Source organism: Crotalus tigris, unplaced genomic scaffold, assembly GCF_016545835.1.
Source record: "Crotalus tigris isolate CLP2741 ecotype Arizona unplaced genomic scaffold, ASM1654583v1 scf7180000017945.11477521024:1554073, whole genome shotgun sequence".
NCBI classification, from domain to species: Eukaryota; Metazoa; Chordata; class Lepidosauria; order Squamata; family Viperidae; genus Crotalus; species Crotalus tigris.
In genome coordinates, this window is record NW_024096737.1 from 279291 (window position 1) to 294232 (window position 14942).

General features: G+C 40.3%; 1 protein-coding gene across 1 annotated transcript in view; it reads right to left on the bottom strand.

The window, feature by feature from the left end:
* SEMA3A (semaphorin 3A) overlaps positions 1-14942 on the bottom strand; it is a 172103-nt gene that overhangs the window by 94339 nt on the left and 62822 nt on the right. Inside the window, exons 2-3 of the mRNA XM_039345190.1 lie at positions 12844-13001; positions 6991-7053 (exon numbers count right to left, since the gene is read on the bottom strand). Coding sequence (XP_039201124.1) covers positions 6991-7053; positions 12844-13001 — 221 coding nt within the window. The remainder of the gene's footprint in view (positions 1-6990; positions 7054-12843; positions 13002-14942) is intronic.

Sequence of the window (14942 nt, forward strand, 5' to 3'; positions counted from 1 at the left end):
AACAGCATAATAATTTGTAACTTTGATGCCCAGCATTTCAATTTATAGCTAAATCAAATGAGCTTAACTGGATACCATGCCACAAAGATTTCCATTGAAATCACAGATATCAAACCATAAGGAAGGCGTAAAATTGCATTCCCTAAAGCCATAAGAACTGCAATTTTGGCTTATTATATTGTGGGAATCCAGATAAGTGAGGGTCATTTAATAAGCCATGATTGCCCAAATCATAGGTGAAAGCAATGAGCAACTTGACCCAAAGTTTGGCCCTTGGAAAAGAAACCTGGTGTTGTGTATGAGGGTTGATATGGGGTATTGGAGGAGCTTTTGCTAGGGGAATAGCACCATGCTTTGAGTCAACCTCCACCGGACACTGGTCTCCACTAAATGACCTAAACCAAAGGCTCTGTACACGAGGTCACTAAAGCCATTTCCATTATCACTGGTACTTCTGCCCTCTAATCTCTAAACAGTCATTTGAAGCCGAGCCACAATTATCTCCACTTCCACTAAAAGTCTCTTTAAAAGGGGCTACTGCAGAATAATCTCTCACAAGGAAACAGTGATTAGCAGGGAGCGTGAGGGAAGACCCCCCAATCTGTCAAAAAGTAACCTGCCTTTAAATTACATCAAAGCAGAAAATAAGCGTTCCTTGCGTTCAAACAGGCCCGTAGCCGACTCAGAAAAAGATCACGTCAATAAATGAACACAGCCAGTTTTGTGAGATGGGACAAGACGGGTCCTGATTTCCAGTGAAAAGTTGTCAGGTGGAGGGGCCCACCTCCATCCCAAAAATTAAAAAGAAAAAATCCACATTCCCCTTCTCTTCCACTTCCCCAAATGCGCACATATGTTGCAGTTCCTTTTTGTGTAGTCTCATGAAAGCTGATACCATCAAAGCTGACACCAGCCATAGAGCATAGAACGACTCAAAGAAGCAGCGCAAGATCAGAAGATGTGGAGAGACCTGGCACAGAGTATCGACACAATTGAGTGGACATCATCATTATCGCCATCATCATCATCATCATCGTCGTCGTCGTCATCATCTTGATATTACATATACATAGCATAATTAAGCAAAATTCTGTAGCCTACTCTATAGAACGTGATATGTTTGCTTTAACTTATCTCATCCCATGTTCTGCTTGGATGATGCCTGATGTTCTGCTAAGCAATTCTCCTGGCAAAAATACTTAAGGCAATTTTTGCCAGCCTGACCAGGCTTATAAACCACTCAGATTTTGCATCAATGAGGCAATATTTTTAATCCCAAAGTGGTTTCTACATATCCGGTAAAGATTTCCAGATTCAGCCATTTACGATAGATGCACTTCAAAGTTCTCAGTCCGAAGGGAAGGGGGAAGGCAGAGTGTTGAAAGAGAGTAACAGATTGTGAATCTGTTGCTTAGCAATGTCGACATGTTTTCCACAAATATCCCACAGAAGCACAAGAATGGAGCTTGCACATACTTCCCTACACAACTTTAGAATTCTTAAGGCAACTTTGATTTTGCCTTTCCTTATTTTCCCACAGGAAAAATTAGAATGAAACACCTTAATAGAAGGAAGTTTAAAGTTTCTCTTCAATTAAGATCTGGCATCAAGTCACATTTGTTTAAACAAGAGTTGCCAAGTTGCTTTTTCAAACATGCCTCTAAGATCCTTAGAGGTTCTAAAGCTGTTAATCTAGAGGAGACTAAGTGAGGCCGGAAGCAGAGGTAAGTTTTACTGCAACAGAGATGAGGTTACTTGGCTTCAGAATAGAAATAACATCAATTAACCCTTTCCTTGCATAAATCTACACATTTTCTTTTCTTCACATTACAATCGATGCTTTTAAAAGTTGAAAATACTGTCTGAGACACCACTGACATCAGAAGATGCTGAGACTCTAGAAAGAGTACAGAGAAGAGCAACAAAGATGATCAGGGGACTGGAGGCTAAAAGATATAAGGAAAGGCTGCTGGAATTGGGTATGTCTAGTTTAATGAAGAGAAGGACGAGGGGGGACAGGATAGCAGTGTTCCAGTATCTCAGGGGCTGCCCCAAAGAAGAAGGAGTCAAACTATTCTCCAAAGCGCCTGAGGGCAGGACAAGAAGCAACAGATGGAAACTAACCAAAGAGAGAAGCAAGCTAGAACTAAGGAGAAACTTCCTGACAGTTAGAACAATTAACCAGTGGAACAACCTGCCTCCAGAAGCGGCGAATGCTCCAACACTGGAAGTTTTTAAGAAGAGACTAGACAGCCATTTGTCCGAAATGGTGTAGGGTTTCCTGCCTGAGCAGGGGGTTGGACTAGATGACCTTCAAGGTCCCTTCCAACATCATTATTATTATTATTATTATTATTATTATTATTATTATTATTATTGTTAGGAGTAACCTTTGCAAAATCAATGGGATTTACTTCTGAGTAGACACGTATTTATGCTCTAATTGTGTATAAAATTATAGCTCTCGCTTTGGAGACCTGCGTCACGTTCGCATCAGGAATAATTGGATTTGATGCAGTACCCTGCATGTGAAACATGCTGAATGAAATAAATAAAAGCATTAGCTTCTTATCTCACTAGAAGGACAACTGGAAGCCTTCTTCTGCCCAAGAGAACACACGAGCATAAGACCAATAAAGGCCATCAAAGTGCTGGACACCATGTCATCCCTGGAGCATCCATGAAGCAGAGTCCTGTAGCCCAGGCTTCATGTTGCACAAGTAATTTTACACTTGTGGGTGCTACCTTACCCATCTACTCAGCAAAAAGGATATAGTAGGGCACATTCCCTTTGGTCCATGTGACCATCAAACAAAGGATCTCATCTTGCCAGTACTCCATGGGTGCTTAGATCTTCTCAAGCAACAAGGATCCAAGAGGAAGGTGTCTCGTGAAGGAGAGTTATCCCCACAAATAGGTTTTGTGGTAGAGGTTGACATGGGATTAGGGGTTGCTATGATTTTGCAAAGGTTCAGTGCTAAGATGATTTGAGTGAATTCCTTGAATCAGTTTGACATCCTGAATTGAAAGGTGTTCCTTTCAAAAATTTAAAGGCCCAATGGATTTTTGTACAATTGGTGCACAGATAATACTTACTTTATACTTAAACCAAATCACAAACTGGAATTGGAGCTTCGATAATTTGCACAGCCCATGTACAGTTACAGTGCCTGCCACCATATATGGTACAAGTTGTCCTTATTCTCTTACACAGCCCCTTGTATCTTTCTCAACTTCTTTGCAAACTCTATGAGCCTCCTATTACGTAAACATCCTTTTGTAACAGTTAATTTTCTTGAGCAGCAAAGTTAAACTTCCTAATTACAGTTTGTGCAATTTAACCTATTATAATTGTTCTGGAGAGGAACCCTGAGCAGGTCACTTAACTGTAGTGATTCTTCCCAGGATGAAGCATGTACGGTTGACCGTATGTTATATTTTCTGTTTTCCTCTTCCTAGCCCTGAAAAAAGCTGAATTTTATGACGACTCTTATTATTTAAGATGGAATAGAAGAATGTAGTTTCTCATGCTGGTATTGGGATATTCTCATGACATTCTGAGCTTAGCACATTTTAGAGATTAAGAAGGCTGGCACTAAACCAGGGCTGACTTAATGGAAAGAACAATTATAATCATTTCCCTCACATGACATCAGACAAGGGCCTTCCGCTGACAAACGTAGAAATGAAGCAGTGCATGTGTATTTGTCAAGCAATAATGGATTTCGGCAGTCACTTTATTATTTTTTTAAAAAGTTTTCAAGACTTTAATACAAAGATGTCTATATATATTAGTTGAGTCAAGCTCAACTCTGTTTATGAAAAGCATCAAATTTCCGTCACTCCCAGCCAATTGGGACGCAGTCAACTTGATGAACTGAATCAATCCATCAATTTGATTTCCTAAATCCATTCAAAGCTTTGGATCTGATTCAGAGCATTCATCATCTAAAGAGCCCTAATCGATATTGTAAACAATTGTTATAAAGTGATATTTATAAATGTTCCGTAAAGGAATCCAGTTATCTTATATCCAAATTTCTGTTCCACGTGTCTGGGGAAACATTAGTTAAACATGAGGATTTGGGCAACTAAGTGCAAACATGGATTCAAAGAGATGAAAGATTCTTAATTTACAATGGATTAAAGGGAGGGTGCTACGTCTGAATTATTTGGACTTGTTTTATTTTGGGAGCAGGGTCTGCAAAGATCTGAAAAAAAGACTGTGACAACAAAGGTAAATATCTTGGCTTTACCCCCAAATCAATTACCTACCCCCAAGGAAAAGCATTAAGATCATCTGGCTTCTAATTCTTGGTGAAAGAAGGAAACTAGGATTGTTTTCCTTTCAAGAAAGCACAAGAAAGCAGGAGCTCAGGGGCTGCAGCTTTGTAATTTGTGTGTGTGTGTGTGTCTATGTGTGTGATGAATTATGAATTATGACCAACTCTGAGGACTATTAAATTGGAAGGCAGAATATAAATATACATAAAACAGCTTTTGTACGCTTGATGCATGTTGATCAGTGCTAAATCACCCCAAATTTTTCATTTCTGAATGGCCAATTATAACGTTTACAGTGCGTGCGCACAGGTACATGCACACTCACACAAACACACAAAGCAGAGAGGGAAAAAAGCTATTAAGGCACCACGGATGCAGACAGAAATCGGCCACGTCTTTATAAATAAGAAAGGATCTTACGAGTTGAGACCTGGGCCTTTTGGATGTCATGAGTACATGATTTCCCCAACATTAATTCATGTATAGATATTCTGTTGCAGTCAACTCACAAGGCTGTTAGTATGGAGAAAATAGGAGGTATTATGCATGTTTGCTGGTTATTTTGCCTACCTATTATCTAATGGAAGGGTTGAAAAGACTAGCATGGGCTTAGAGAGAGGGATTGGCCAAAGATCACTCATGGGTCTGCCCTGGTTGATGGGTGACCAGGATCCAGGTCTTTCCAGTGCCACTCCAACATCAGCCCTTTGGAAGGATTTGGGTGCTTTTCTGCATGGCCAGAAATATTTATTTCTCTTGGACTGATTTGGTTCAATGATTTTCCCACAGAGGTGAACGGTTGCATTAAAGAAATATGAGAAATGGGCTAGCCCATCCACAATTTTATTACCTCCCAACTATTAACTCTCTTTTTGAAAAACAAAAACGCCAAGCTGTGCTGTTGGGGAGCTTCCACATCCCAACTGTTAACTCTCTTTTTGAACCCCCCCCCCACCAAGCTGTGCTGTTGGGGAGCCTCCACATTTATCAGTGTCTGGGGGGGACCCTTGAAATGTTAGATCCCCAATGGTATCAATTTCATGATGCTCTGTGACTGACATTAACGGAGAAGGCATCAGATGGACTCCAGCAGAGGGAAAGCTCAGCCTTCTAGCCAGCCTAGTTACCATAGAGACCTTTTAATCTCAGGTCATGGTTGAGGTCACCAGTGGGATTCATAGAAACTACATATGTTGTTACAGTTAATATTTATTTCATATAAGCAATATAGCTGCTGCAAAGGGTTATTGCAGAGAAAGTTGTTTCAGCGCAGAACTGTCAAAAATTGAGATTCATAATTACTTCATTTAAAATAAAATAAAAATGGTTAAACCCCCCCAAAACATTGGTGATTTATTAACTTCTAGGCATTCAAACATGTAAAATACTTATCATCATAAGAATACCTTCATTATGTTGATTTAAATGTTCTTTGGTCTGTATTTCCCATTTTCTCCTTGCTAGTAATGAAAGAGAAAGTCTACTGAATATTACTTTTTATTTTTTTCTTGGGGGCCAAAAAATGAAGAATTCATTTTCTTTATTCTTAAAACTTGACCTTACAGCTCTTGCTTGTTCTAGGGAAAAGCAATTGGCTTGGTTTAAGTCAGTGTTTCTCAACCTTGACAATTTTAAGGCATGTCGACTTCAACTCCCAGAATTCCACAGCCAGCAATGCTGGCTGTGGAATTCTGGGAGTTGAAGTCCACATGCCTTAAAATTGTCAAGGTTGAGAAACACTGGTTTAAGTATAAGACTCATTCTTTAGAAGTTAACCCAGCATGATCTTTTTTTTTTTTTTTAAAGGACACTGTATTGTTTATGATATTCTGCCTTCTTTAGTCAAGGGATTTTTGCAAATTCTTTCTGTGGATACAGATCAGCTTTGTTATTTTAAATACTGAAGTCCTGATTCTGAACCATATTCTGGTTAATGACTCTACTTCACTTATGACTTGAGAGAGAGAGAGAGCACAAATTTCTACCAGCTGCTATTATGAATATTTTACTAAACCATCTCTAAACATTCACTTGGGACAAGCTCTAAGCTGCCTTTTGCTATTGCAAACACAGTGATTTTTCCCTTTGTCTTAAAAGAATGTGTTCAGTTTCTGTATAATTACAGCGAATTCCATCTCTTTATTTATTTATCCTCTGCCAGCATTACAATCTCACCCAACAGCCTTACAATTTCCCCGTATTATCTAATGGAAGGGTTGAAAAGATTGAGGAGGAAAGAGTGATGATATGAGAAAGAATGCGTAAAATAAATGTTTCCCCCCCTGTTTTCAACCACAATAGGAAGAAGGAAATTAACATCAGGAAGGCATCCGTGTGTTCTTGTCAAGGAAGACCCCCTGAGGCTTTCAAAGCTTCTTGACATTAATGACTCCCATTGCGTTCACAAAGGCCTGCCTATTCCATAGTGGCAGATTGAGGGTTTCAGGAACAAGGTCAAACTCTGAAGACTTCTTAAATAAGGGGACAATTATAGGCTCACTCCCTCATTCCATTACATGTAAATCTACCCCCACAGGAGCTCATGGGGAGAAAATGAAGCTTGACCAGTGTCTGAGATTGAACCAACATGAGGTTATTTATGAAAAAGGCAGCCAGTTAGTGCAAACCAAAGCTTTAAGAAAACCACAAAATAGTGACCCGCCTTATCAAGGACAAGTGGGAGATTTAATAAAGGTTTCTACTTACCAAAACATCTTTTCCGGCCCACTTGCATTCATCCCGACGACTATGTGACACAGGCCAAGCAATCTAAGGGTATAAAGTTAAAATCGCATTATGTCACTTAGCGATCCTGAGCTGTCCTCTCAATCCAGGAAATGTTTGCTGTTTTTAGGGCAATCTCTTTCGCTTTGTAGGTTTGTTCATTCCATCATGATAGCCCTGCAGTGTTTCATCTCCATATCTACAGATGTAGATATAGATACAGATATTTTTGTTTCTTTAGAAAATGGTGGATGGAACAACAGAGCGGGGTTATTTTAAATCCAAGACTGTCTTGTTTTCCTAGATGGCCTAGAACACATTATGTCATAAACAAAGGCATGCATGACACACCATGTTTTGTACCCTAACAACCACCGTAATATTTTATTTATAGTTAGAGAGCAGATGGTCAGAATATAATACACTCAGGTAAAACTGAAGCCAGGACAAGAAGCAATGGATGGAAACTAATCAAGGAGAGAAGCAACATAGAACTAAGGAGAAATTTCCTGACAGTTAGAACAGTTAATCAGTGGAAGAACTTGCCTCCAGAAGCTGTGAATGCTCCAACACTGGAAGTTTTTAAGAAGAGACTGGACAGACATTTGTCTGAAATGGTATAGGGTTTCCTGCCTGAGCAAGGGGTTGAACTAGATGACCTCCAAGGTCCCTTCCAGCTTTATTCTATTCTATTCTATTCTATTCTATTCTATTCTATTCTATTCTATTCTATTCTATTCTATTCTATTCCATTCAAAAGATAATAAAAGAAGAAAGGAAAAATTATATAAAATTATGCAAGCAAGGGATAAAGTAAGTGGACTATTCTATACTTAGACTACATAATGCCTCTATCTACCTCTTTATTTCTCTCTCTCTCTCTCCATCCAACCATATTCATCCATCAATCCATCCTGAAATCCAAAACCCACTACAACACATTGATCAAACAAAATTTAGAAATGTCGTTTCTAAATATGCTGGAGATTTCTGTGTTGTGAATGGGTGATAAATACCAAAACAAATAGGACAGATTAATTCTTTCTTGCTGGACTGTAGGTTCTGGGGAAAAAAAATCTGACATATTTGGAAAGCAGAAGGTTGGAATGGATGGATGTCATCTGTCTTAAGGAACAAACCATTGTGGCACCAGTGTCTCTCACTGGTGTTTTGACCTCCAATTTTCCTAAACTGAGTGGGCTTTTAATGAAAGATGGAAAGATGGCTTTGAATGGAAGATGTCATCCAATAATAATAACTAGAAGTCATCTTCTGTGTTAAAGATGCTCTGAAGTTGCTACTATCACGGGTTTGTCCCAATTATTCTACAGCAATTCACAATTTCATTTCTGATTATGCTTGGCTTTAATTCTTAACAATCAATTTTACTTCTAGGGCAACAGCCCCCAAACCCTTTTTGGTTAATTATTTATGTCTTCTAAAAAGCTTTTAGAATTGCATATAGAATAAATTGCATGATCAAATTTCAGCATCAGGCAATATAAATGGGCCATGATGGACTATCACCTTAATCTTAAATCAACTTGCACATAAAGCAGGGATAACTTTATTTAAGGTCATTAGGGCAAATGATAGCAAAGCAGGTGTAGGTTTCATGATGGATTTTGAGACTGCAACATCGCTAACAAAATACACAAGTGTTTTCAGGAACACGTGTAAAAACTGCAAATTGTGCCGAGGACCAACAATCCTGATTGGTTTTCTTATGTATAACATCTGAGTAAGCAACCAGAGCACCTTCTCCATCACCCCCAAGGCCAGGGGTAGGCAACCTTGGCTCTTTTATGACTCATGGACTTCAACTCCCAGAATTCCTGAGCCAGCATGGCTCAGCTTGGAAACTCTCCCTTTCCCCTCAGCATGGCTGGCTCAGGAATTCTGGGAGTTGAAGTCCACGAGTCATAAAAGAGCCAAGATTGCCTACCCCTGGTCTAAGGCATGAGTGCTTCTGAGCAGCGCCCCCAAATCAGGAATGGGCGCAACTGGCACACAGGATGGAGCTGCCCAAGGGCGCCAGTCTCCATTCCAGAGTCCTGTTGCTCACTGAGGAAGACAAGCCTTGTCTAGAGGCAAGGTGGACTATCTTCTTGCAGCTCCTGACTACATCGATCAAGTGCAGGTCCAGGAAATTAATCCTCGCCCCAAATGGCTTTCCAACAGCCTTAGCCTGTATTGTTCTCCACACTTGATACAAGACAGCACCAGAGACTACCCAATGGAACTCCCAGAATTCCTGAGCTAGCCATGCTGAGGGGAAAGGGAGAGGTTTCCAACCTGAGCCATGTTGGCTCAGGAATTCTGGGAGTTGAAGTCCAGAGTCATAAAAGAGCCAAGGATGCCTATCCCTGCCCAAGGCCGACGCTACTGAGAGGTTTTTCCGCATTGCCAGAAAGGAAGTGCGTTTTCTTGCAAAACAAAAAACAAACAACAACAACAACAACAACAGCAACAAGAAATGGACAACAGCTTTTGGAAGCAGGAAGCCTTGGGGGAGGGGATTGTTCTGGGAGAATGCAAATGGAAACAGACAGTCTCTTGAATGGCTTTCACCTGTGACTTTAGGACAGGCAGCGATGAAGAGATAGAGAGTCTCCCAATAGAAAATGGCAGCCTGGGAAAAGCAATTTACAAACAGGCTCTCAAGGGGAGGAGAAAAAGCAAGCAGGTTCTTGGAAGGAGAAGTTTAACTTGTGGAAGAGAACATCTCAAAAGCTTTGGAAGAGCAGTTAATGGCCATTAAGCACTTCATATTTGCCCAACTAACTCTGAGAAGATTATTACTAGAACTCTTGAGTGTTGTGTTTTCTTTAAGCCTGGCCTCTTTTTTGGGGGGGGGGACTTGAAAAATGTAGTTGTCCTGAGAGAGCTAGAGCGAGAGAGAGAGAGAGAGAGAGAGAGAGAGAGAGAGAGAGAGAGAGAGAGAGAAGAGAGAGAGAGGGAGGGAGGGAGGGAGGAAGGGAGAAACTGTATGTTTAGAGCAGTGTTTCTCAACCTTGACAATTTTAAGGCATGTGGACTTCAACTCCCAGAATTCCACATGCCTTAAAATTGTCAAGGTTGAGAAACACTGGTTTAGAGGCAATATTCCTCTGAATTTTTGATGCTGGATATATTCTGGTCTTGGATGAATCTGACAATAGAATGGGACAGCCAACTCACTGCAGGACAATTCAACAAATACAAAAATTAAATTAATTTCAATGGAACCATGGCCAATAATAATAAAATAAAAAGTCAATCCAGAAATACAAGAGTTACAATAATTTTGACAAAAACATGGTCACCAATAATAAAAGTAACCAAATAAAACGATTCATACAGTGTTGAACTGTCCCATGCTGAGTTATCCTGCAGCAAATTGTCCTGTGGTGAGTTGTCCTGAGCCCGGAAACCGGAAATAAGATTCTGAACTCAACAGACACCTATTTCTGCTAGTTCAGCCCAAACAGTCCTGCTGTTCATGACCTTTTTTTAAAAAAAATGGAAAGATCCTGGCATTCGAACACTGAAAATAAGTAGTCAAGGCAGCAATCTCCCCCAAGCTGCTCCAAGGGTCAAATCTTCCAATCCATATTGATGTCTCTGTGGGCCTATGGTCCATGCATTTATCCACTCACTGTCTGGGATCACCACACAGGTGTGAACAGAGAGCAGAGTCCATGTGTGAATTCACCCTAAATTGTTTACACTTTTTTTTTTACTTACAGCAGCAGCCTGTTTCTTTAATGATTCCAGATGTTCCTGCATGACATCCTGAGCCTCACAGAACACCCAAATAAATAACTCATTTCTTTTATGGTTGATTCTAGAGAGAATTAGGAAGTGGGCGACTTTGCTTTGATTTTGATCTTCAGAGAATACAGGTCTTTGCTCAGGAGTTTGAAAACGAAATATTTTTGTCATGTAAGGGCCATGGATTAAGACAAAGTAGAACTAACCTTGCCAGTTTTAAAGCAATAAATTTATAAATGGTTATTCTTATTTGCACTTTGCCTCTTCCTGTGTCTCTCTGACAGATAGCTAGATAAATAGTTTCCCCTTAAACCAGTTCACCTTTTTGATTGAGGATTCATGAAAATATAGTTATGCCATGCATATCGTTAACGTTTTATTTACATATATGCTTTCATAATGAAAGGTCTATTAGCTGCCAACCTAAATCTCTATTTTCAACCAAATCCAAGACTGTCCATCATGTTGCTGCAATCAATACTCCATCTCTAATGATTTATTAATAGCTTTGACCTTCTGAATAGAAGCATCTGAAGTGATAAGATGAAGAATTAAATAGATTCATTGTCTTTATATAATTTAGTGCTTTCAACTGTCTCTGGCCTTTACCATCCATATTTTCTTTCTGTATGTGAACAAACTGGATTTTGAACATTTGGTGTATGATCATCATTCACTCAATTGGATATATATAAATTAAACCGATGCCCAACGTCAGGAATGAAGATTAGAGCTGTAAAATTCCCCAGGATGCAGCGTGGAAGCTCATGGTGGTGAAATGGTCCTTTCCTCTTTCTTCTAATTTTGTATTTGTTATGTCAATAGTTAAAAAATGGAACACCACTATTTTGTCATCCTTTTTGCCTGAATCAACCAAGGGTAGGTTCACATTTGCAATTTGATTCAAAGAGTCCATTTGAATTTTGTGATTCAGCAGTCAAATAAACTCAACTGAATAATTTTAATTGTAGAGTTGGAAGAGTAAGCTTAGACATCATCTTTTCCGACCTCCAGTTCAATGCAGTGACTAGAACCTCACTGGTAGAACACCATGCAGTCTCTGTTTGCAGACGTCTAGAAATGGAAAACTCTTATCTTCATGTGGCAGCTGTTCTAGTGGTTGACAACTCATATAGGCTGGAAGGGACCTTGGAGGTCTTCTAGTCCAACCTCCTGCCCAAGGCAGGAGCCCTTATACCAGGGGTCCCCAACCTGTGGGCCATGCCCCACTATCGGGCTGTGGCCTATTTGCAACTGAGCTGCGTGAGAGGCAGGCTGACATGCATGCATCCCCACTCGTGTAAGTGGTGCCTCAAAGCTTCTCTCTTGTGTGAGTGGAGCTGCACATGCATGCACCCCGGCCCGCCACTCACGGGGCCCAGTTCCCCTCTTCCCCCTCCCTAGCCGGGCCGCCAAGCTGCAAAGGTTGGGGACCGTTGCCTGATATCATCTTGGATAGACAGTTGTCCAATCTGTTCTTGAAAACCTCCAGCGATGGAGCACTCACAATTTGGGAACAAAGCTGCTCCACTGATGAATTTTTCTCACTGCCAGGAAATTTCTCCTTAGTTCCAGGTTGGATCCAGGTTGGAGCTCCTTCAGACAAACTTCTACCTAGTTAGAAAGTTCCTCCTGACATCTAGTCTGAGCCTCCTTTGTAGTTTTAACCCACCGGTTCTGCTCCTGCCCTCTGGAAAGGATGGAGAATATGTCTTCTGAACACTCTTCAGGTATTTGAATCCAATTCTACAAGTGTTAGGGTATTTGGGCAAAAGTCCATCTAATCTTTGAATTTGCCCAAATTGCCTTTGACTTCGTGCAGGTGAAATTCCAACTACAGTAATATAAATGTAGAAGGCCAACAAGAAAAGGAAACTATTATATATCCTGCTCAGCTTTTCCACGTTCTGCATGTGTTGGAATGGGTTCACAAATTCCATCTACACTAAATATTTTTTTTATGAGTGCTTGTAATGAGCAAATGGACCTGCATAGCTAAGTGGCTCAACATTCAACTTCATACCAACCCGGTCATCTTGCCCCATCGACATACATCTAAAGATGAAAAGAGATGAAAAGTACCGTTTGAAAATCCTTGATGTTGACTAGGTTGAAAGAAAATATGTGGTCCTTTGCTCCCACGTAGAGTCTACTCCTTTCCTCATCCAAAAGGAATGTGTGGTAACTAGAACTATTCACCAGTCCATTGAAAGTTGCTATATTGCTGGATTCATACATTTCTGTAGGACAAAAGAAAAAAAAATATTGTTAATGTAAAGAACAATGCCCTTGGTTCTAATAAGTAAGTAGAGAAGTAAGAAACATATGGAAGTTCTTAATTTATTTAAGCAGGATTTTTCAGGCTTCTGTCCCTTTGTTAATAGCTATACTAGAACCCAAAACTGGAAGAACAAACTTTTTAATAATGTTAAAATGTGAGTTGATGTGCCGCTTTATTAACTTTTCTTTAATGCATGGCATTTACAGTTGAGTGATGCACTGAATTTATAATTGACCTTTGATACCGCTTAAGCTGTGCAATGACGATTGATGCCAGAAAGTGGTGGCTGCCAGTCACGCTACTGCTAACGTGATGGAAACATTCTCCACTTGCCCAGTCTAGGAAGGTAGGAAAATGCATTGGCATGAAATTTACAGGCTCCTTTAGCAAATTCATGATGCTCCTGTTATTGGCATTCTCACATAGTAATGCTATGTGAGAAAGACCTTGAGGAAACAAGTGAGCAGATGCTGCTTAGAGAATGATCAGATAAGAGACAGCAGAGCCCAGAGCTGCACAATAGATGGGAAAAAAAGAGGATACATTCTAGAATCCTTTGCAGTTGTCAACCGTCCCAGATAAATCAGATAAGAAACATGACTGGATGAGCTAATTCTACTTCATTGTAAGGATACATTAACAGAATCTTCCAAGTACAAATCTCCTTCCTTGCTTCCTTTACAGCCTGAGAAACTAGGAGGGGGGTCCCTTCAGAGCCTTTTTCCCCCATCTGTTGTGCAGCTCTGGGCTCTGCTGTCTCTTTCAGACTGTCTGAAATGTTGTTACTTCACTTGTCACTTGTCTGAAATGGTATAGGGCAGGGGTAGGCAACCGTGGCTCTCTTATGACTCGTGGACTTCAACTCCCAGAATTCCTGAGCCAGCCATGTTGAGGAGAAATGGAGAGGTTTCCATGCTGAGCCATGCTGGCTCAGGAATTCTGGGAGTTGAAGTCCACGAACCATAAAAGAGCCAAGATTGCCTATCCCTGGTATAGGGTTTCCTGCTTGAGCAGGGGGTTGGACTAGAAGACTTCCAAGGTCCCTTCTAACTTATTCTGAGGGACTGATTGATTGATTGATTATCTGACCATTCCCTAAGCAACATCTCCTCACCTGGTTTTCCAAGGTCTTTCTCATATATCATTACATCAATAACGCCAACAATAGGAGCATCATGAATTTGGTAGAGGAGCCAATACAGTTTTCTTCTGACTCAAAGATGGATCGAAAACTGTTCAGCTCAATGAGAAAAGATCTTTAGTCTCTTCTGGCATTAGGACATAGAAAAAACGCAGAAACGCCACTGCGTAGATTTATGCAAATGCACAAATGAGCAGAAAAGAAGTACCCTAACCTCTTCATTTTCAGAAGAGAAGATCTCAAAGCAGCCTTGAGAGAACGCTTCCATTCAAAATGCCCATCTAAGGAAACTGCAACCTCAAAGTTCTGCAGTCTTCTTATTTACTGTATTTTTTGGCCTCTGTAATCTCTGTTTCCACCCCCACCACACCCCTCCCCACCGCACAGTCGCAGATCATGTACCAACAGCGTTTCCATGTTTTATTTTGAAATGGGAACTTGATTTGTTCCAACTGCTCAGAATAATGGGAGCCGAGACTGGATGCCGTGGGTTAGGGAATCTGCTTAATACCAGAAAGTGGGGGCTGCATTAATTTTTCCATCATCATTGCTTTGCCTCGAGATATAATCTTTCTCAATAAAGGCAGTTATGAATCTGCAATGGGGTTTTTGGAAGTGATTCTTCCACAAAATGTACTTTTTGAAATTTTTAACATGTTTTTTTTTTTTAGTACCTACAATATAGGTTTACAGTTCATTTGCATTTTCAACAATCAGGGTAATCTCATCAGCATTGCACATATTGCTGATATTTTTTCC